Source organism: Fukomys damarensis, unplaced genomic scaffold (genome assembly GCF_012274545.1).
Source record: "Fukomys damarensis isolate Sample0158 unplaced genomic scaffold, DMR_v1.0_HiC HiC_scaffold_38, whole genome shotgun sequence".
NCBI lineage: Eukaryota > Metazoa > Chordata > Mammalia > Rodentia > Bathyergidae > Fukomys > Fukomys damarensis.
Genome location: NW_022900950.1, coordinates 28988281 through 29010306, shown reverse-complemented (window position 1 = coordinate 29010306; position 22026 = coordinate 28988281). Strand labels below are relative to the sequence as shown.

At 38.4% G+C, this 22026-nt stretch overlaps 1 protein-coding gene across 3 annotated transcripts in view; it reads left to right on the top strand.

Annotated features, from left to right (window-relative positions):
- The first annotated feature begins 4153 nt into the window (after window positions 1-4153).
- Window positions 4154-22026, top strand: part of Mtmr6 (myotubularin related protein 6) — a 49594-nt gene continuing 31721 nt past the window's right edge. For 2 of the 3 annotated variants that reach the window (XM_010623801.3, XM_010623800.3), the window contains exons 1-2: window positions 4154-4325; window positions 19496-19612. In XM_010623801.3, coding sequence (XP_010622103.1) covers window positions 4302-4325; window positions 19496-19612 — 141 coding nt within the window. In that variant the 5' untranslated portion in view covers window positions 4154-4301. The remainder of the gene's footprint in view (window positions 4326-19495; window positions 19613-22026) is intronic. The other variant, XM_010623802.3, reaches the window with a different exon arrangement.

Sequence of the window (22026 nt, the reverse complement as noted above, 5' to 3'; positions counted from 1 at the left end):
AAAGTACAATGTTAGCATGGACTCTGGATTATAAAGATGCGTCATGTCACTTAAGTTCCTTAATTGTAATACATGTTTTACTCTGGTGAAAATATTGACAATGAGGAAAATTGTAAGTGCATTATGGGAAGGAATATATGTGAGTTTCTTGTACGTGCTTCTTCATTTTTCTGGAACTAAAACTTCACTAAAAAAATTAAGTTCTTAAATGTGAAAATAATCTTCATGTTTGTCCTTGGTGAAACCATGGTGAATTCAACATGTTAAATATGTAGTGCACTATGATCTGTCTATTATTTTTATTTACCCCACTTGAAATTTGTTGGGTTTCTTTATTCTACAGTCTTTTCTGCATTCTGAAAAATTACAGATAATATCTTTTCAAATATTACCTTAGACTTATCCAATCTCTCCCCCGCTCATAAAACTGTGATTAAATTTATGTTAGACTCTTTCACCATATTCTCCATTTCTCTTTTCTTTCTAATTTATAATCCCCTTGCCTTTCTATATTGCTTTGGATACTTTTTTTCTCAGTAACTTCCAGTTTTCAAATTCTGCTTTTTCTTCCATATCTAATGTGTTAAACTCAATTAATGAGTTTTCTATTTCAATGTTGTGTCTGAGTGGTACTGGGGATTGAACCTAGCGAGCACTTAAGCTATAATATCTCCAGACCTTTTTATTTTTTAATTTGAGATGAGGGGTTTGGTAAGTTTCCCAGGCGGGCCTCAAACTTGCAATCGCTTTTTCTTATCCTCTGGAGTAGCTGGTGTGATTGGTGTGCTCCACCCACCACACCTGGCCCATTTTAATTTCTATGCAGTTTTCCTTGGTAGCTACAGGATCCTCTGTGAATATTAAGACGTGGATGCTCAAGTGCCTTCTATAAATTGCAATTACATATTTTGAGAATAGTTTTGTTCTATGCTAGTTATTTTTATTGTGGCCTTACTTTTAATTTTTCTTGGAAAATGAATTGTAAGAATTATTTGAGACCTATTAGAGAAGCATGTGCAACCAAAAAAGGATATATGGCTGCCACAATAATGGTCCAAACTGTATTCACAGGTCAAAAGTTTTGGTTCATATGGGTGATATGAATCTAGGGTGAAAATCTGCCCAACAACCTCTTCATGGTTGTAATGTCTCCAAGACAGACAGTTACCCACATGCCCACTTTTCTCAACATTGAGGTTATTTGGTGCAGTCTTGTTGGGCTGAATTGGTAGTGTTTCCCCCTGGTGTGGCTTTATGTAGGGAGGGGGCCTGTTAGATTTTCACTGAGAAGTGGGCCCCATACTGACTTCTACTGTGTATCAAAACAGATACTAAGTTCACCTGATTTGAAAATGGTCCTCTTGTAGTATCCACTTCAGTGTCCTGCTTACCTCCCTAAGCATAAACTTTCCTTTGTATTTTGCAGTATCTTGTCAGTTATTTCTTTCTATAATTTAATTTTATATTTTCTCCATTATTTGCCTTTTTTTCCCCCAAAATGTTGATTTTCTAGCCTATCATATTGCCATAAATGGAACTTTAATACGTATTTTGAAAAGTAGATCAATATAGAATAGCTAAGAATTCAGATTCTGGAGTCAAGACTGGCTTTATGTGAACAATCTAAGATTTATCTGATTTGCAATATTGGGGAAGTTACTTCCTTGTATTTTATTTTTCTCATTTTTGAGATGAGGAAAAAAATATTACAGTTATACTTTGTACACTTTGACCCTGGATAATCACTTAGTAAATGTTTGCTAACATTATAATGATAATCTCTCTATGAGAATTGGTAAGGGAGAGGAAATGACAAATGTCAAAAAATAAGGGGAGGATGATTATAGAAATATTGATGAGTAAGATAAAAATTTGAGGGAAAATGATATAAAAAGCTTTATGAAGAAAGTCTTTGCTGGGTATCATGGTGCACACCTGTAGTCCCAGCACTAGGGAGGCTGAGGCAGGAGGAGTCCCCATAATGAGTTCAAGGTCAGTTGAACTACATAGTAAGACCCTCTCTAAAAAAAAAAGGAAGAAAAGAAAAAGAAACAAAAAGGCTTGCTGTGTGTTATATAATATACAGTGGATCCTTGACTTATGAACTCCATCAGTTCCTGAGGGAGGGTTGGTTATAAGGCAATGTTTACTGGGAACACTCTACACATAATAAGAGGCAGGTGAATCTTCCATTAACCTAATTAACCCAAGTTGTTCGTATATCAGGCTGGTTTTAACTTGAGGGTCCACTGTAATTTGCCTCTTTTCTCAAAAGATTTTCAGTATAGACCTACATTACTTTTCTAATTTATTTATTTATTTTTGTGCTGGGAGTCAACCCAAGGCCTCAGGGACACACACTAGGCACAGTGCTCTACCACAGACCTACACCCTCTAGCCTCTTTTACATTCTTTTAAAAATAACATTTCTGATTACAAACGTGAAACTTTAAAAACAAAGAGCAGGGTTTCTCCACCTTTGCACTGCAATCAGTTTTGGCAGGATAAGTCTCTCCTGTGTGGGGTGGTCTGGTGCATTTTAGCAGCTGACCAGTCCTGGGACCCACTACATGCTAGCAGCAGTCCCTCCACTCCTAACCAGGACTGTCACTGCATGAGGTCCAAGGTAGATGCCCAAGAGAAGACAAGGACCTCAACTTTGCCTGCTGAGTAGGTTCTTGATTTGCATCATGCAAAAAGAATTTGTGCAAGGGGAGGCACAGCAGGTTTACTAGGTAGAGTTAGAAAGTAAGGGAGACTAGGAAAAGGACTCCAGCTAAGTAAGTAGAGGGGATTGCTCTAATGCAGGGATTCAGGTCAGCACTCAAAAAAGCGGGAGTCCAGCTTTTAAGGATTAACTGAGGTGGCCCAGGGTCCAGTTGACCAGTATTTCAGTTCTGGTTTCATAGCTCTGAAAAATCCTATGGCTTGAGGGATAATTTTTTTTCCCACAAAATGATTGTCCTTGCTCACGGGAGAAAGGCTACTTCAATTCTGTCATGGGATAATTGTTGCTGTTGGGAGTGATTTCCTCACGGGGTGGCCTGTTAGGCTCTGCTGCTCCTGGAATGAGGTGAATATAGGTGTGGAAGGCTTCTGGGTGTGGTTCCTGGGAGATCTGGAAATGAACTTCCTCAAGCGGGCAATCAGAGTGTCCCTACGACCCTGGAAATTAGTTACTCTTATCTTACTACTCAGTCTTGAAGGTAGATGAGATAGACTAGATAAATTTAGGGTTGATAAATTTCATTTTACCAACTTTTCCTGTATAATCAATATTTCTATGTGCAGAGAGAGCTAAACAAGAATCAGACCCAGAATTCTAAGGTAATAAGGAAGACCAAAACAGTGCTTCATGTTTCCTTTCTATTTGCATATCTCCTGTTTTACCTCAGGACAACCAAAAATGTCTCCAGATCTCACCAGACATCTCCTGGGGAGAAAACTGCTGCATGGTTGATAGCTATTGTACCAGAGGAATTACAAAAATCCGACCAATCTTGAAAAGTAAACTTTCTGTTTACATAAATAAAAATTACAAAACCAGTTCAAGTTGAACTTACTGTGCTATACTGTAATTTCCCACCGACTTTGTCATACAGCATCAGCATTTTTGTTATGTAAGTAATATAGTACACAGGCCATTTTTAAATGGATGCTTCTAACAGTGAATGGACCATATTTTGCATAACAAATATTGTAGAAGTAAAAAATCTGATTGTTTTAAATAAGGCTATACTACATATACCTGATTATTTCTTAGAATAAATTCTAGTAAGTATAATTGCTGCTCAAACTAAAGCGAAAGTATCTAAATTTGAGGCAGTTTACTGACATGGTGATGAGCTTCGGAGACATCTAGTATCCCCTTACCCGTCAAATACCCTTTATTCAGAATCCATTCTCAAACGCAGAAAGGTCTCCAACACCTCTCTTGCCCCTCTCAGGGCTTTGCTCCTAGTCTGGCTGAATGACAAAGGATTCCCGAGAGATTGTCCAGTCGTATCAGTCTTCCACCAGCTGAAGGCGCTGTGGAACCCCTGCGGACGAAACCGGAAGTCGGCGGATGCTGTGCCCGCCCTCCCTGCACTCTCCGGCCCGCGGAACGTTTTGAGAAAGTGTTTCCAGGAGACGGCGCTTACCGGCTGCGCCAGTGCAGTTGACGCTGCCGGGGGCGGGCTGACGGACGGGCGCTGGCCGGTAGACGGAGTTCCGGCTGGCTGTGGGTCGCAGTTTCTGCCTGGTTTCTCTCACCCCATGGTACACCCGTGAGGCCGGCTGTCGGCTGAGGGCTCCTCGGGATGGAGCACATCAGAACGACCAAGGTAGCCGGCGAGGGAGGGTATTCGCCTCTGGCCGAGGTCCTTCCCAGCGGGGAAGGGAGGTGACAAAGGCTCGGCCGCCCGGCCGGGACGGGGAAGCGGGGACGACGGGGCCAGTGCGGAGAGGCGCCTGGCGGGGCCTGGCCTGGGAGGCTGGGGAAGCTTAGGGTCGTGGGTGTGGTGGAGGCCTACAGCTGTGGGAGCAGGATCTCAGCGGCTCGGGTGCTGGGGGGTTCCTTGCAGAGCCAAGGTGAGCTGCCGGCTAGCATGATGTGTGGTCACTGTGATGCTAGGCTCCATCAGGGAGAATCTGTACGAACAGTGGGCAGGCCGGGCACTCAAGCTCTCCACAGCTTGCATACTGGCCTGGGAGGCTGGGGAAGCTTAGGGTCGTGGGTGTGGTGGAGGCCTACAGCTGTGGGAGCAGGATCTCAGCGGCTCGGGTGCTGGGGGGTAAGCCCGGAAAGTTGGTCGCCACCCTCTTAGTCCTACGCTTTCTTGGGGGCAAAATTGGGGCTATTGAACTGTGGCTTTCAGCCATTCGCTGCCTCGGACACCGAAACACCGGGGTCCCCGCGTTAACTTTGCTGTGCCAGTTGGTCCTTTCTCGTTTCTTTGTCGGGTGTCACAGGTTAACGATGCAAGTTTTGGAGGAGATCTCAGGGAGCTGATGCTCCATCTTCCTTCCTTTTTTTTTTAAATGTCTAGGGTTCCAATCATTAGGGACTGGTGTTTCGGTATCTGTACTTCAAATTTAGGCAGCGTTCAACGTCAATAGTTAACAGAAGAGTTAAGCAGAAGGGAAAAAAATGTTACACCATATTTTAAAGGGTTGGGTGCAACTTTCTTCAACTGAGCTTATCTAATCCAATACTGACTTCAGTGTTTGAAAGACATTTATTTTATGAATTTTTGGGGGAGGGGTACCGGGACCATTTTTTTTTTTTTAAATTCGGGACCTTGCCGCTTGCAAGGCAGGCGGCGGCACCGCTGAGCTAAATCCCTGGCCCTGTTTTATGATTTTGTTATAAGTCTAAAAACGGAAGGAAATAACTCAGAATATTAGTTGTTTAACAACAGCTAAGTCAAAAATTTCCGGAGGGAGAAAAACAAATTTAGATTAAAACTGAAAAACATTTTAGATAGATAGGACTCTGTTAATCAGGAGGACCCGCTGTGAAATTGACTCTCAGTGTTTGACCAGAGCCAAAACCATCAGTGAGTTGCTGCTCATCTTAAAGTTACAGCTCAGTTAGGAATAAGCAGACTTGTGTTATCTTTGTTGTTCGAGGAGAATTTGAGATCTGTGTCTTTAAAATGTCTCAATTACTTCAAGGTGCACACTGATTTTTTTTATTAGAGCTTGTTTTTAACACCGAATATGCTAAGTAAAAATGAAGATGGTAAAAACTCCTTTTTTAAAAAAATCCTTTAAAATTGAGGTTGCTGGTACTGAATGAGCATTTGAAAACAGAAGGGTGATGAAATAAATAACCAAACTAGTAGAAGGTGCAAAGGTGCATGAAAGAACTAGAATGGGCATGGGATGGGTTTTTGCCCTGATTACGCTCCATATGTGCATTATAAAGTAACTGTTGACACATGACTTCCTTCTATACTGTTTGAACCTCACTTTTCATACGCTTTCTATACAGTAGACAACCAGTAGACGTGAACTGAATCTAATTAAATAAAATAAAGTGTGTTCTTAAGTGAATAATAAGAGTAAATACTGTTAGAAATTTTGGGGATTTTTTGTGGTGTTGGGCATTGAGCCTGTGGCATCACATATGCTAGACAAGTGCTGAATCACTAAGCTACATGCCCAGGTGCTCCCCACCTCTTTTAGATTTTGAGTCAAGAATTCCTCCTGCCTCAGCCTTCTGAGTAGCTGGTGCTATAATTGCCCTTTATTATTTTATATCTTACCTTGTGATGAATATATGTATATTTGTTTTTATTCATATAGTTATAACTTTTCTTACTGTTTCCTTGAAGATTGTCATTGATGACTTTCATTTAGTCTAATGTTCCTTTTTACCAGCCAGTGAACTTTCCTTCAGTTAATTTTCTGATTTATCCTTATCTTTTCACAGTGAGTCTGTGGTACTGGTTTAATAATGACTTTTTATGCCTTTTTAAAGATTAAAATATTTCTTATTAATATGCTATTAAAATTAATGTCAAATATGCTTCTTTATTACTTTTTTTTTAGCATTGGACTGCTACTCTGGAATCATCTTAAATGAGTGTATATAGATTATAATTAAAGAAATATTTGCTGGATACCTATTACATATCAGGCACTGTACAAGAAAATACAAGAAAACAGTAACAGTGCATTAATTATTATGTACTTATAATAAGATAGACATGGACTTCTTAATGCCTTCTAATAATTGTGTGGGCTGTAACATTTTTGTAAATAATCTTTTGTGAAAAGAACTTTATAAGATTGAAAACAGTCAACTTTTTGTCTGTATTATGTATAATTTTTACCTGGACATAGTTAATTTGATACAGAAATATTCTTAAGTAGGGGTTGGGGATTTAGCTCAGTGGTGCCACCGCCTACCTTGCAAGCACAAGGTCCTGAGTTCAATCCCTGGTACCACCAAAAACAAAACAAAACAAAAACAAAAACAAAACAAATACACTGCCCAGGAGCACGCCTGTAATCCCAGCACTTGGGAGGCTGAGGCAGGAGGATTGCTATGAGTTCGAGACCAGCCTGGGCTACATAGTGAGTTCCAGGTCAGTCTCAACTACATAGTGAGACCCTGTCTCAAAAAACCAAAAAAAAAAGAAAAGAAATAATCTTAAGTATTTCAAAACCAAAAATTGATTGCTTTAAGTTTATTAACTTTTGTTTTTTTGAGACAGGGAGGGTCTCGATTATGTAGTTCAAGATGCCCTTAAACTCACTGTGTAGCCCAGGTTGGCCTGGAACTCTCAGTGATGCTCTTGCCTCAGCTTCTCAAGGGCTGGGATAACAAGCATTTACCACCATTCCGGGCCTAGCTTTTTGCACTGCATAGTTTAGTCAGCATGATCAATAATTGACTGTTGTACTATATGATGCTTTAGTGTTTTTCTAATGTTGTTTAGACAGCTGTATTTGAAATTAGTAATTTATTAAGTAATAGCAATGTAATTACCAACTATATAATTTTACAATGTTCACAGTTTCACACATATGTTAATTTATACAGTGTTTTCATCACTATTTCAAATAACCCTGTAAGTTGTGGTTCCTTGTTTCCGTTTTCCAGTGAGGATGAGGAAGAAATAGGCTTAGAGAGTTTGGGTAGCCTGTCCAATTAGGTTATGTGGAATAGTTTAGATTTAAACTAGGGTTTATATAACTCTAAAAAGTTTTTAGTCTTTTTCCAGTGTCGCCAGTATTCTAATTGTTAAATTTATATTAATTTACTTTTTTTTTTAGTACCTGGGATTGAACTCAGGACCTTGTGCTTGTGAGGCAGGTGGCAGCATCACTGAGCTAAATCCCTGGCCCTAAATTTGTATTAATTTAAAAATAAATCCAAATACTAACTCTAAAAGCCTTTACTTGCCTAGTGTGATGGCACATGCTTATAATACCAGCACTTAAGAGGCTGAGGCAGGAGGATTGCTCTGAGTCCAGAGCCAGCCTGGGCTACATAGTTCAAAGCCAGCCTGGACTACATAGTACGATCCTGTCTCAAAAAATAAAACAAAACAATAAAACCTTTTTCTTCCCCAAATATTTTATTATTATAAGTACATAATAATTGATGCAGTTACTATTTTCTTATATTATTTAGAATCATGTGTTTTATGGCCTGCTTACTAGAAATTAGAATTTTAGCTGAGTACGAATTAAATGAATTTGTAGTGCTAAAACTCAGGAACAATTATATAATCTTGTTTTAGTCACATTTAGTTTACTAATTGTGTAACATCAATGAATATGACAAGTTTCTGAATTTGCATTTCAAGCCATGCTTATGCACTGGTAGCTACTGCTTATCACTTTGATCTGATGGTTTTATTTATTTATTTATTTTTTGGTACCGGGGATCAATCTCTCATCCTTGTGCTTGAAAGACAGGCGGTGGAACCACTGAGCTAAATCCTCGGCTCTGCCTACCACTTTGAGCTCTGATTTTGCCACAATGTGATCCTCCTACTTAGAAACTTAGTGAGAAAATGTAGAGACAGTTCTTTAAGCATTGATTGTCTTTTTTCCTGCCAGGCTCCAGTGCTTTGGCTCACATTAAATACTGATGTCCAAAGATAGTGTGCTGTCTGTGAATAGAACTTTATATAATGAGATGGAAGAACATTTTCCTGATCTAAGAAAGACTGCTTTTCAGAGTTTGTTGTAGAATTGAATATCCTAAAAATCTGATCCTACTAGGGCTCCAATTGAGTTATTTCAGAAACAGGCCCAACTTGTTCTTTAGCTTGCTCTGTCTTTTTGTAATTAGAATGTGAGGTCATATATGCATAGATTGTCTGTTACAAAGAGGGAAAGAGATCTAAAACTAATGAGAAATTTATATTCTTTAAATTGTCTTTGTGATAAAGAGCCAGTTTTGAGGACTGCCTGAACTTTGCCCCCCAAGTACTATGGTATTTTGACTGTTACTACTATTATCCCATTTTATAGGTGAGAAAACTGAAATTTATAGAGATTAAATAACTTGTCCTGACTCACAAAGTCTGCTGGGAATGAGTAAACTTAGAGCGCACTGGAGCAGGGTTCTTGAATCCTGGTGTTTCTGATAACCAGGCCTGTTCTCTTAACCACAGAATACTTAGTCAAGAATTTGGCAGACTGAGGTTGGACAGTCTGAGTAGGAATAGAGAGGAGAAACAGGGAAGTAAGATTTTGTGTAGTATTTATCTGATTTTAAGGATCTAGAGCTAGGGAAACAATTTGATCCTGAGAAGCTGACTTCGGAGTCTTCTGTGTTGAGATAATCTGGAAAAATTTTGTTGTAGATGTTTTTGCAAAGGGAATATGTTATAGAGGAGAGTGGGAAGGTTAGGGCCCTGGTCTGAAAAGAGGACAAGCAGAGGGAGAGAAACTGAGAAAAGTGTAGTGTGTATAAAATCGAGAAAGGTGAATCATAGATGTGAAAGGAGCAGTCTTCCCTATTTAATTTTATTCTGTGATTTTACTTGTCCCTTTGCTATCTTGTGCTTCATTCTTCTTCTTGGACCAGGCACTGACTGTTCTAAGTACTAGGAAAATGGTAGTAAACAAACCAGACAGAAACTCCTACTCTGAAAAAATGTATTTTCTAATTGGAGAAGATATCACAATAAACAAAATTAGTATGGTGATAAGTTCTATGGAAAACAAAACAAAACAAACATGCAATCCCAGCATGGGGGTGGCTGAGGCAGGAGAATGTATATTAATTAAGTTCTAAGGCCAGCCTGAACTACATCACAAGACCCTGTCTCATCAAACAAAACAAAACAAAACAAAACAAAACACAAAGGCTCGGGAGAACCAAAAAGCTCTGGAGAGTGGCTGGGTGGGGCTGGAGGGACAAATGTAACTTGGGTAATTCAGACTTAAAATGAGCCATCCGCACTTGGGTTTCTATAGCAGAACAGATCATAAACCATTTTGGAGGGCATGCCTGGTTGCTAAGAATTAGCAAGGCGGGGTGGAAAAGGAACAGCATATAGATTTGGGGGGGCAGAGGCAAATTATTACAGACTTTTGAAGGCCTTTGTAAAATCTGCTTTTACTCTGAGTTGGGCAGGAAGACTGATGGAATATCAGCTATTTTCAACATAACAGAAAGGTAAAGTAAGATATAACTGATCCGTTCCCACTGCATTTTTTTGATTTGAAGTTACCCTTAAGTCCATAAGTGTTTCATTGATAATTTATGCAGCCAGTGTGCTTTGTCTTCTTTGTGTGCTTTGTTTTTAATAGCTAATTCTTGGCAGGATGTGTGGAATAGCAGTTCTGAAAGTCCCAAATGGGTGCTTGGCTATAGGGAGGGAGCACAACAAACCCCAGAAGCTGTGACTGCATTTTCTGCTTGGAGGTCACTGTACATGTTGTCATGTAGTTGTAGAATAAGTATAGCTGTTGGTCATAGAAGTTTGATTGGAGAAGGCCATTGGTCCTTTTCTTGTACTACCAGAGGCCACTTTTCCCTCTTAGCAATAAACAGGTGTCTGAATTTTCTGAATGTTTGTGCGTATGTGTAATTCCCTGTGTCTTCCAATTTCAACTTTACAGTTGGCTGAAATTTGAACTCCCTGTATAGAGGGTTAGAGTACCTTTTAGTGAGTGCTGTAGTTAGCAACAGTTTCACTTAGTTTTTCTTAAAGTAACTTGTACTGGCATTTACCAAAATGACCACACCCTCTGTGATATTAACTGTTATGTCAGCTTGAGTAAGAAATACCCAGCTGATTGGCTTAGCATAATTCTGAATGTGATTGAATGGGTTTATTGAAGACAGAGGACCCTGAGTGTTAGTGGCACCAACCAATAGGTTTGTAGCCTAAATGAAATAAAAAAGGGAAAGAAGGAAGGCTGGCTTCCATTTTCATTGGAGGAGCTCCAATCTTCCTTCTCCTCAGATATTCCAGCAAAGACTCTTCAGCCTTACATCACAGGCCCCTTGACTTCCTGATACAGAACACATGGAACTGTGCAGTAAGCTCTACAACTTTGACTTTTAATTGAATCCTTCGACCCTACAATGCACAGACAGCCCTTTTGCACTCTTCCACCCCCTGACTCTGCATGTGGCCAATGAAGGCCTACCTTGTAAATCCTTATGTGCCTTTTTGTTTGTTTGTTTGTTTTTTGTTTTTTGTTTGTTTTTTTTGAAACAGGGTCTCACTATGTAGTTGAGATTGACCTGGAACTCACTATGTAGCTCAGGCTGGTTTTGAACTCACAAAGATTCTCCTGTCAGCCTCCTGATGTTTGTTTGTTTTTTGTTTTTTGTTTGTTTTTTTTGAAACAGGGTCTCACTATGTAGTTGAGATTGACCTGGAACTCACTATGTAGCTCAGGCTGGTTTTGAACTCACAAAGATTCTCCTGTCTCAGCCTCCTGAGTGCTGGGATTACAGGCTTGTGCCACCACATCCAGCCTTATATGTCTTATATTAATACTTTTTTTCTTGTGAGCACTAACGGATACATCCTCCAATTCATTTCTCCTTGCCCAGCTCTTTCTTTGTTTATTCTTTCTTTTCCTAGGTCTTTTTCTCTCTCTCCATTTACTTTTTACTTTTTAAGAAAACATAACACTGTTTTTGTAGTGCCTCGGCAATAGTGACCTGAAAGGGTTGTAGTTGCTTCCTGAATTTCTGTCTTAAAACATTTTTCAGAAAAGCCTGGGGAAAATCTATAGCAACATTTGAAAAGTGCTTTGCGTTCCTTAGCAAAAAGGAGAAAATACAATGAAACTGTTGGTTTTTAAAAATTGATTATATCTGTGATTTGAAGTTTGTGTGCCAATGATTTCTGCCTAGAAAAAGATTCAGTTTTCCTTTTTGTCAGAAGGATTTTCAGTAATGAGCAGAATTATCAATATAGTTTTTCAGAAACACCTATTTTCTCCAGAACTTTAAGTCCTAAGTAAATGTTCTGGAATAATTTCAGATTAATTTTATTATCTGTTGCTTCTATATGCTGATTGTCCTATTAAAGCAGTTATATATAATGATTTTCTATTATATTTTCATCATTTAAATGTAGTTTTGCATTGGCTAAGATAATGAATGATTGTTAGTAGTTTATTATACTCAAGATATACTTTCTCGCAGACTTCTTTTTCATTATTTAGTTATAGTTAGTTCTGGTATTTTGAGATGGGAGTCTCGCTATTCCAGCCTTGCTGGCCTTGAGTTAGAAGCAATTCTCCTGCCTCAGCCTCCCACGTGCTAGGATTAAGGTGTATGTCACCAGCCCTAGCTCCTTTTCCTTCTTTCTGCCATGATGTTAGTGAATGGCAGCCAATCTTACAATCTTAAAACCTCTTTGCCAAAACCTGTTTCTTCTTTCTTCTTTTCCACATCAAGTTTGCTGTGCTTTTAGCATAAGTTGGACTGATTCTCTTGTCACAGCTTATTACAGGCTCTGATATTTTTCCCATTCATACCTAGTTTGTTTCATTAGACACTGAGCCTGGTTACCCTAATCAACATTTTCCCCTCAAAATATACAACATATACAGGATTTTTAATTCTACACATGTCCTTTTTTTTTTTTGGTACTGGGGGTTGAACTTGGGACCTTTCACTTTCTAAGCAGGTGGTGGAACCACTGAGCTAAATCCCTGACCCTGCACTCTTCTTTTCTCCTTTGAATTTAACTGGATAATTACATAGGACTGGCGGGGCCTGGCCTCCCTTACCCTATGTTATGGTTTATATCTAGATGTCCCCCAAAGCCTCATGTGCTCACAGGTGGGGCTTTTGGTAGATGATTGAGTCTTGAGTCGTGATACTTATCAGTGAATTAGTCCCCTAATGTTGAGAGAGGAATCCTGTTTGTAGGAGGTGGGTCACTAGGAGCATGGTCTGGAAGGGTCTGTCTCCTTTCTTCCTTCCTTCCTTGATCACTCTCTGCTTCCTGACTGCTTTAGCAAGAGCCTCCTCTGCATGCCACCCTGCCTTGGAGCCAATTGACTATGAACTGAAACTTCTGCAAACTGTGACCCAAAATAAGATTCTCCTTTAATTTGTGGGTATCAGGTATTGAGTCCAAGTGACAATAAAGTAAGATGCCAGATTACAGTAAGTCCTGACTTATGAACATTCCAGTTTCGAACTTCCACAGGTGTACTGTAAAAGAATCACTTTGTTGGATTATGAATGGGATATTACTAATGGGACAGAACTCATTCATAAATTGAGGATTACTATACTAGTTGTACTAATTTTTACAATTACTCATTTGACTGTTTTATTACTTATATCTGTTAGGCAAGTGCGAGTAAAATACCTGATGTATATTATCCAACTTTATTGCAGCCCACTGAAGTAGAGATTATTATCTTTTTTTATGGATAAGGAAACAAGACCCTGTCCTGTAGGCCTTGAAGTGATAGCCAGTAAGCTCTTCTTGAGAGAATAAACTCTTTTTCCATGTTCCTTAAGGATATGTATGTGTGTTGCAATTGTGTATTTTAAAGGTTCAGAGTTGTAATAAACTTGAGAAGTGGGAAGACCAGACATACTGAAGCTTTAAATATTTGGGAAAAAACCCTAAAAGTAGAGAAGGAGGCTAGGTCATGTAGCTAAGAGCAATAATTAATTCAAAATTAAAGTAGAAGGAAAATCAACATAAGAATGAGCAGGCATGCTTCTTAAATACAGTTTGGGTCTCCATGACTAAGTGGAGTGATGGTGATGCGTGGGTCTTACACTTTTGCAGTTTTGAAGACTGCAACAGCTAGCCTTTGAATCTGGAATAGAACTGACCAAAATTAAAGATCTAACAAAGGGAATTTCAGATAATTTTGGTTGTAAAAGTAGGAGGCATTAGGGAATAGGCTTAGAATATCGGAAGGAGTATTTTCAACTTGAATCCCGTTGTGATACAGACCCAACCAAGAACTATGTAATACTGTGCAATTTTAGAGGAAGAGAGATTTTGCCCTGATTAAGTGATGCGGTGGGTGTAGAGGACTAGATGTCCAAACATATATTTCTAAAATAAATCGATAATTAGGCTGAATATAGCTATGTTCTGTACTAGTTTTTGTTTGTGATTTGCTGCTCATTTATTCTTGAATTACTAAATGCATATGTGTTATTTACCCACCGTATAACAGAAAAATTATGGGTACCTTCCATTTTTCCCCTGTGGGAAATAATTTTTCTGTGATAGTTTACCTTAGTTTAACAAACATTTACTGTGTCAAATGCTATAGTAGCCATTAGGCAGTATTCAGAAATAAAAAAAGAGACAATCCCTACCCTGAGATATGTGAAAGGAGCAGAGTTTGAAATACTTAGGTGATAAAATTGGTAGGAATTGGTGATTGAACATTGTGAGTCAGAAAGTCATAGGATGATTTCCACATTTCCAGTGGGTGACTTAGTAGGGATTAAATAATGTTAATTCACATCTGAAATACAGAATTAAGATCATATTTGTGAGGGGAATGAGAGGAAATCAATTTTGTTTTCAGTGCATTTAATACAACTCAGACATTCATGTGGAGGCCTTATAGTACAGGAAAGGTATTGCATCTCTAGAATCAGACCACACAGGGTGAGCAGGTCACACCAGGTCATAACTGCACTCCTACTTACAAGCTGTTACTAGCTATATGGGGATAATAATATGGTAGTATCTTCCACATAGGAATTGTAAAAATGAAATGATGTATATTAAATACCATAGTACTGGGCGCACAGTAAAACCTCATTAGTATGTCAGGGATCACTATTACATGTGTAGCAGACTGAATTTAGGAGAGATTAGAGATAGATACACACTTTTGGGAGTCAGTAACAAATAGGTTAAATAAATGACAGTGGATAAGATTTCTAGAAAGCGGGATTTCCATTTGATTAACCATAGACCGGTACTGGTCTTGTTAGAATATGAACCAAACAGCAGGAGGTAAGAGGCAGGTAAGAGGATGAAACTTCATCTGGATTTATAGCTGTTCCTCATCACTGCCTGAGCTCTGCCTCCTGTTGAAGCAGTGGCCTTAGATTCTCATAGGAGAATGAACCCTACTATGAGTTGTGCATGCAGAGGATGTAGGTTGCACACTCCTTATGAGTGTCTAATCCTGGTGATCTGATGTGGAGCTGAGGCAGTAATGCACAGGGGGGTGGCTGCAAGTGTAGATTAACATTAGTAATGGTTTGACTGCGTAGAGACCATAATAAATTAGTTGTTTGCAGACTAATATTGAAATAATGTCAGGAGTGACAAGTGACAAGCTGCCACTAGAGGCAGGATTTATAGCGGCAAGTGAGTTGATGTACTTCAATTGAACAGTTACATGTGGTGGCAAGCTTTAAACCAGAATCTGAACTTATTATTTAATTTACCACTTATGTGCATCCACTTTCTCACACTGTTGCCTTGAGAAGTTGTGGTAAGCCCACACTAACCCTACCCAAAATGAGTAAAAAACAAATGTCACTTCTTTGAAAAGGAGGAAAGAGCCAGTGATAAGGCAGCAGAAGACTCTAAGACTACCAGCAGTAGAAAGCTGCATTTAAAAGAAAATGCCAAGTGTCCTACTTAAATTATAGATTTATTGCCACAAGTTATTCACATTTTCCAAGCCCACTTGGTATAATATGTGGTGAGCAGCTAGCCACTGAAGCCCATGAAACTTTCAAAACTGCTTTGCCACGTGAAGACCAAACACCATGCATTAAATGACAAGGCTTTGGAATTTTTCAGAAAAGAAAAAACGTGAACAGGAAGAACAGATGCAATTATTGAAGGCCACTACTTCATCAGTAATGTGTGCACTAAGAACATCATTCTTAGTGCTAAATTGCTAAAGCTAAGAAGTCCTTTACTGTTGGTGAGGACTTGATTTGCTTGCTGCTGAGGATATTATTGTGAACTTTTGGGAGAGGCTACGGTTCACAATGTGGCATACATTCGTTTTTCAGCTAGCACCATAGCTAGATGAATTGACGAAATGACAGAGGTTATTAAGAAACAAATGTTAGAAAGTATTAATGAGTCACTGTGGCACAAAACCCAGATTGTTGAGTCTGTGTATGTTGACAACAAGGCAACAATGCTTGTTTTTATGTGATATATTTTATAGGAGGATGTGCATGAAGATGTGCACTTTTGCTGCTAGCTAACATCACAGCTGCAGAACTATCCAAGTATTTGAATGATTACTTATCAGGGAAGCTGAAATAATCATTTTCTGTCGGTATATGCCCGACTGGATGACTTTCTGGCTTTCTGGCTTCACTATTCTGGTCAAAGAGGTCACTTCTGAATGTGAGTTTATGCACTGTCATCTATAGAGAAAACTGGATAGTCAAAAATGTTACCTGAACTTAATATTTTGCAGAATGTGATTAAAATTATCGCCATATTAAAGAACATTCACTTAACTCACATCTGTTGGCATAGCTCTGTGAGGAAGTGGATGCAGAGCACACAGGTCTTTTATACAAAGAAAAAAGATGGCTTTCTGAAGTTATATCACTGGCCAGAGTTTTTTAGTTACTAGAGCTATTCCAGTGATTTCTTCAGAAAAAGTCACCACTGGCAGCACTTTCATTGACACAGAATGGGTCATACAACCTGCCTAATCATGTGATTTATTCAACCTGCTCAGAAAACTAATCTTTGCTTCAGGGGAGAATGACAGCTGTGTTTAGGCTGGCATATAAAATAACTGTATTGGAAACCAAACTAGAATTGAGCAATGCATGAACATTGGGATTTTTGACATGTTTCAAACTTAGCAGAGCTGTTGAAAGAGACTGGACCAAGGCCTTCTTTCTCCCAGCGGATGCATGATAACCCATCTCACCTTTCAAAAGAGTTTGAGCATTACTTCTCAACCCACAGTGATCCCCAAACTGGGAAGTAATGGATCTGAGATCCTCTTATAAATAAGCCAGGTAAATCAACTTTGTCCATACTAGAAGAGGATGAACTGCTTGGGATCACAAATGATTATGGCCTTAATGATGATTTTGAGACACCTTCTAATCTCCATACATTCTGGATTCACGTTCCCATTGGCTTGAACCACCAGAGGGAGGTGCATGCATGATTGTCTCATTGGGTTTGTACCACCTGACAGGTTTGTCCCATGCTGCCTGATAGGACAGTTATGCATGTACTGCTGCCTGCCCTTTAAAGAATTTGTTAAAGTCAATTCCTGAGATACCACAAAAGCACTAAAAAGCTTGCTTCCATTTCCAATATCCTATTTTTGTGAAGCAGGTTTTCCTGTAGTGATTATGGAATAGACTGAACATAAGCAGCACATTTAGGGTATCATTGTTTCTCATCACCCTAGACGGGACTGTCTGGCTACAGGGAAACAATTGACTGATGTCTTTTTTCTTTGACTTCATGACTGTTTTGATATAAAGCAAATGAGTGTTTAGCTTTCTTCCAAAAATGATTGGAACAATATCATACTTCTGATTTATAAATTAAGGGCACCAAGTTCGATGTGCTATAAAGATTATTAGTTGTTTATTTTGTAATCATAAAGTCTTCCTCAATTAGAAGAAAACAATTTGTCAATATACTTTTTAATATATTCAGTAGCTACTCAAAGTATACAGAATGATAAAGATTGTTAGCTTGAGTAGTTTTGATTCTTTATGATAACCATTATTTCCATATATAGTCTCTCTCTCTCTCTCTCTCTCTCTCTCTTTCTCTTTTTTTTTTTTGGTTAGAGACTTCAAAACTTTGTTTTACAGTATTTTCTTAGGAAGGAAAATAATAGGTAAAAGCTATGTTGTGGTATTGCTGTTGGTTGGCCCTTTCCAGCCAAAGCTGGCACCATTGGAAAGGGGTAAACAGTAGTTGGTCCCATCGTCTTAAAAGGTGTTTAAGTTTGATTTGTTGCATGTGGTATAATGAAATTAGATTTTTTACTTAAGGGCAAAGTGTTCTGAAAAATGAAATAAAAGTTGAATTCCAAGAGAAATCTTCATATTTATAGGAAGCATTCCTATTTTGTTTTCTTTTCATTTATTTGTTCATTCATTCATTCATTCATTCATTTTGAGACAGGGTCTCACTATGTAGGCCAAGCTAACCTCACATTTACAAACCTTCTGCCCCAGCCTCTGAAGTACTAAAATTATAGGTGTGTGCCACCATTCCCAGCTGAGCCTCCCTGTTTTCTTAAAGGGTCAATATGTAATAAAACAGTTTCTCCATGTCAAATTCACTGGTCAGACCTGAGTTATATAAATTAGATCATATTTGTAAGTTTTCAGAAGAAAGTATTAACAGTTAATTTATTGTCTTAACCATATGAATTAAGTTTTATATAAAAAACATTTAAGCTTATTAAATTTTAATTTATTTGAACAAATGCTCTTTGAAGCAAAATCTCTCCATGGAAATAAATAGCTGTGAGTGAGGGAGAGATAGAAGCTAGTCAGTCTTTTAAGTGGTGGTTATTGATTATTTTGGAAATAATTTCATAATAGGGACATTTTGTTGTTCATTTAGTAAGGGGAAAGAAAATGTATGTGAGAGAAAAGTGCTGAGTTAATGATTAAGTACAGAGATAATGATTAGCTATCTTGTTTTGAAGAGCTACACAATTTAAAGGACGACTGCTGCTATAGCTGTAAGTTAAACTCTTCTGGTAGTTATTGTACTTTTTTCCCCTATCAGGGTAGATAACATTAAATTTCAAAGTAGTAGTCTCTTGCACATTCCTGACCAATCCTAATTCCTGTCTTCGCTCCTGTGACAACTCTCTGTATGTGTTCATGTGTGTATTAATAAAGACATACTGTGCATCCCACTGCCTACAGAGACCAGTGCAGCATGTGACATAAGCTGTGGTAGGGAATTCAGAGGTGTGAAGCATACAAGGTGAAAACCTGAGTGGCTAATTTTCTGACAAGGATTTGTGTTGAGGCAGCGTATCAGCGAGCCTTTAAGATGCTTAGCACTCTGGTAAGCAGAAGAGACCCGTGTAGGAAAGAACACTGAGTAAAAGCCTGGAACTGGACCCACAAACACCATTGTTCTGCTGTGGAATGGTGAGGTTATAGAAACTAAGCTGGGGTTTGTGAACATTTAACTGTTTCCTGATACAATTTTCCTAGTAGTTACTTGAACTCTACATAATAACTTTATATACTTGATTTTTCAACTTTAGATAAAATGGACTCTTAGATATAAAAAATGTTTTTCTTTGTTCATACTGCACTGCTTTTTCTTGCTCCTCTCAATATTAGTACTGATTTTTTTTACAACTTTCTTCCTTGTTATTTATGTTTGTAAATAAGTAATACCTATTTTGTTTGTGACTTGTGTGTTCCCCCAGAAGATAGAAGATATTTAACATTGAATGTTAACTAAGCTGTTATGTTTTTGGACAGGAGAAGAAAATAATTGGAAATGATGCATCTAGGTCCTTTGAGTAAGAAAAGATTTATGCTACTTTTAAAATGAAAGCTAACATTTTTTTTTTTTCTTTTTAGGTTGAACAAGTAAAACTACTTGACCGGTTCAGTACCAGCAACAAGTCATTAACAGGAACACTGTATCTTACAGCCACACATCTATTATTTATAGACTCTCATCAAAAAGAAACCTGGGTAAGAAGGATTACAGTCAGACTGCTTACCATACCAATAGCAGTGTTTTGCTGTTTTAATTTGAATATTGTCTTAGTCCCTTTTCTTTATTACTGGAACACAATGCCCAACCCCCACAACTTAAAGGAGGAAGGGTTTATTTTCACTCTGTTAACAGTCTATGGTTGACTGTCCAAGACAGGACAGCACTGCAAAAGGACATAGTGGAAGAGAAGCTGCTCATATCTTGGTGGCGGGAAAATAAATGGCAAATGAAGGGGGTTGTAACTCAAGTTGGTTTTAAGTTAATACAGCTGAGATCTGGATATTTACCAGGGTGCATGCTATAGATAATAAGAGGCAGATGGGTCTTCCATTAACCTAAATAACCCAAGTTCATATATGTCAGGTCAGTTCTAATTTGAGGGTCAAACTATGTTTGTCTTTTAATTAAATTAAAATTTTTAATATTATAGATTTTTCATTTTATTCTGTTATGGCTTGTGCTCTTCTGTGATTTAAGAAACCTGTATGTTAGATCATAAATGTTCTATATTTTTACTTTTATTCCTTTGGGCTTTAGAACCAGCTTTGTCATAAATAAATCTTTTGTGTATGACTCTCTTTTTGAGCTCTCTGATCTATTCTTTTGGTGTATTGACTATACTGTACCAGTACCACAATGTCTTATTGACTTTAGGAAGTTTTAATATCTAGTAAAGAAAATCCTCTCAGCTTGTTTTTTTTTTTTTTTTTTTTTTTTTTTTTTTTTTTTTTGGTTACTGGGGATTGAGTTCAGGGCCTTGCACTTGTGAGGCAGGCGTGGTGCCACTGAGGTGAATCTCCAGCTCACTCTCAGCTTGTTCTTCGAAATTGTTACGACTGTTTTGTGCTCTTTGTTCTTCCCCTTATTTATTCACTTGTTCATTTTGCATACATTTATTGAGCACCTACTATATATTTTCATATCGCTATTCTAGATATTTTTTCGAAATAGATGTCAATAATAACAGGAATTTTGTCCTCTAGTGGGGAAAGACAAATGAATAAGATGCATGATGAGTACTCAGCAGAAGTATAGGAAAGGGAGACAGAATGTGAGGTTTGTTTATATATGATAGAGAGAGAGAGAGAGAGAGAGAGAGAGAGAGAGACTTAAGCATGTTTCTTTGCTGTCCTGGCTAAGCCAGGTTTTGTAACCTCTGTTTTGTATATAAAGTTGAAGTTAAGGGAGGTAGTGATTTGTTTAGTGTCACACAGGTAGCACAAAATAAGAGAACACATATTTTGGGCATCATTGATCTCTTGAGGGAGATGAGTACTGCCTATAAGGATGAGGGAGAGGATGACAGACCCACAGCATCTGTGCCTGTATAACTTTGAGGTTAGTATCTCCATGAAATGGGGATAGCATTAGTCTTCATGTAGAGCTTTTGTGATTTTTTTTTTCCATTGAGTTTATTGGTACATTTTAGGTAAACAGTACAGTTACATTCATCATTGGGATCTTGTACCTTTACATGACAGATCTTGGTTCTCATTTTTCCCCATACCCCTTCCCTCCCTTCACCCTCTCCACCCTCCCCTATTTACAAGACTTTTTTCCATTTTTTCCTTTTTTCATATTTTTCTCTTATTTCCTTTCCCCTACCCTTCCCATTTCCCCTACACCTTTAGTCCTTTTCTTCCTATTTCACATTATCAGTTATACAATTTGAGACTTTTGTGATTCTTTGTTGTTGTTGTTGTTGTTTGTTTGTTTGTTTTTGGTTTTTGGTTTTTGGTTTTTGGTTTTTGGTTTTTGGTTTGTCTCACTATGTAGTTGAGTCTGACCTGGAACTCACTGTGTAGCCCAGGGTGGTCTCGAACTCCCAGTGATCCTCCTGCCTCAGCCTCCCGAGAGTGCTGGGATTACAGGCGTGCACCACTATGCCTGGCTTTTTGTGATTCTTAAATGAGAGAAAATAGGAATAGCATCTAAGCCTAAAGCACAGTAGTGGCTCAGCAAATCATAGCTGCTCTGTTTTTCTAAGCAATAGAATAAAGATTAGAGCAGCTACAGTGTTCTGGTGTACACTGCTGTGACACATACTTCCTTCTCTTTTTACTCTTGAGTTCCCCAGAAAGCCATCCAGGTAATGTATGATTGTAGCAAGGCTAAAGGCTAACCTTGGGTAAGTTGTATTCCTTAGAGGCATTGGGTCCCTTATCAACCCCAGGGCTACAGTTTTGCTGAATGGTGCCTTGTGAAACCAGTACTCATATCATCATCCACTCTGTATACCCTTCCTTTGCCTACCTGCTTCAGTTGTTCTTTGTGTTTTCCATCTCGTGGAAACACATATGAAGTATAGATTTGTCATTCTTTCAGAAAGGATGGCTAGGTCTTCCCTTCAGATTCATTATATGTTGAGAGCACAGTTGGAGAGAAAGAC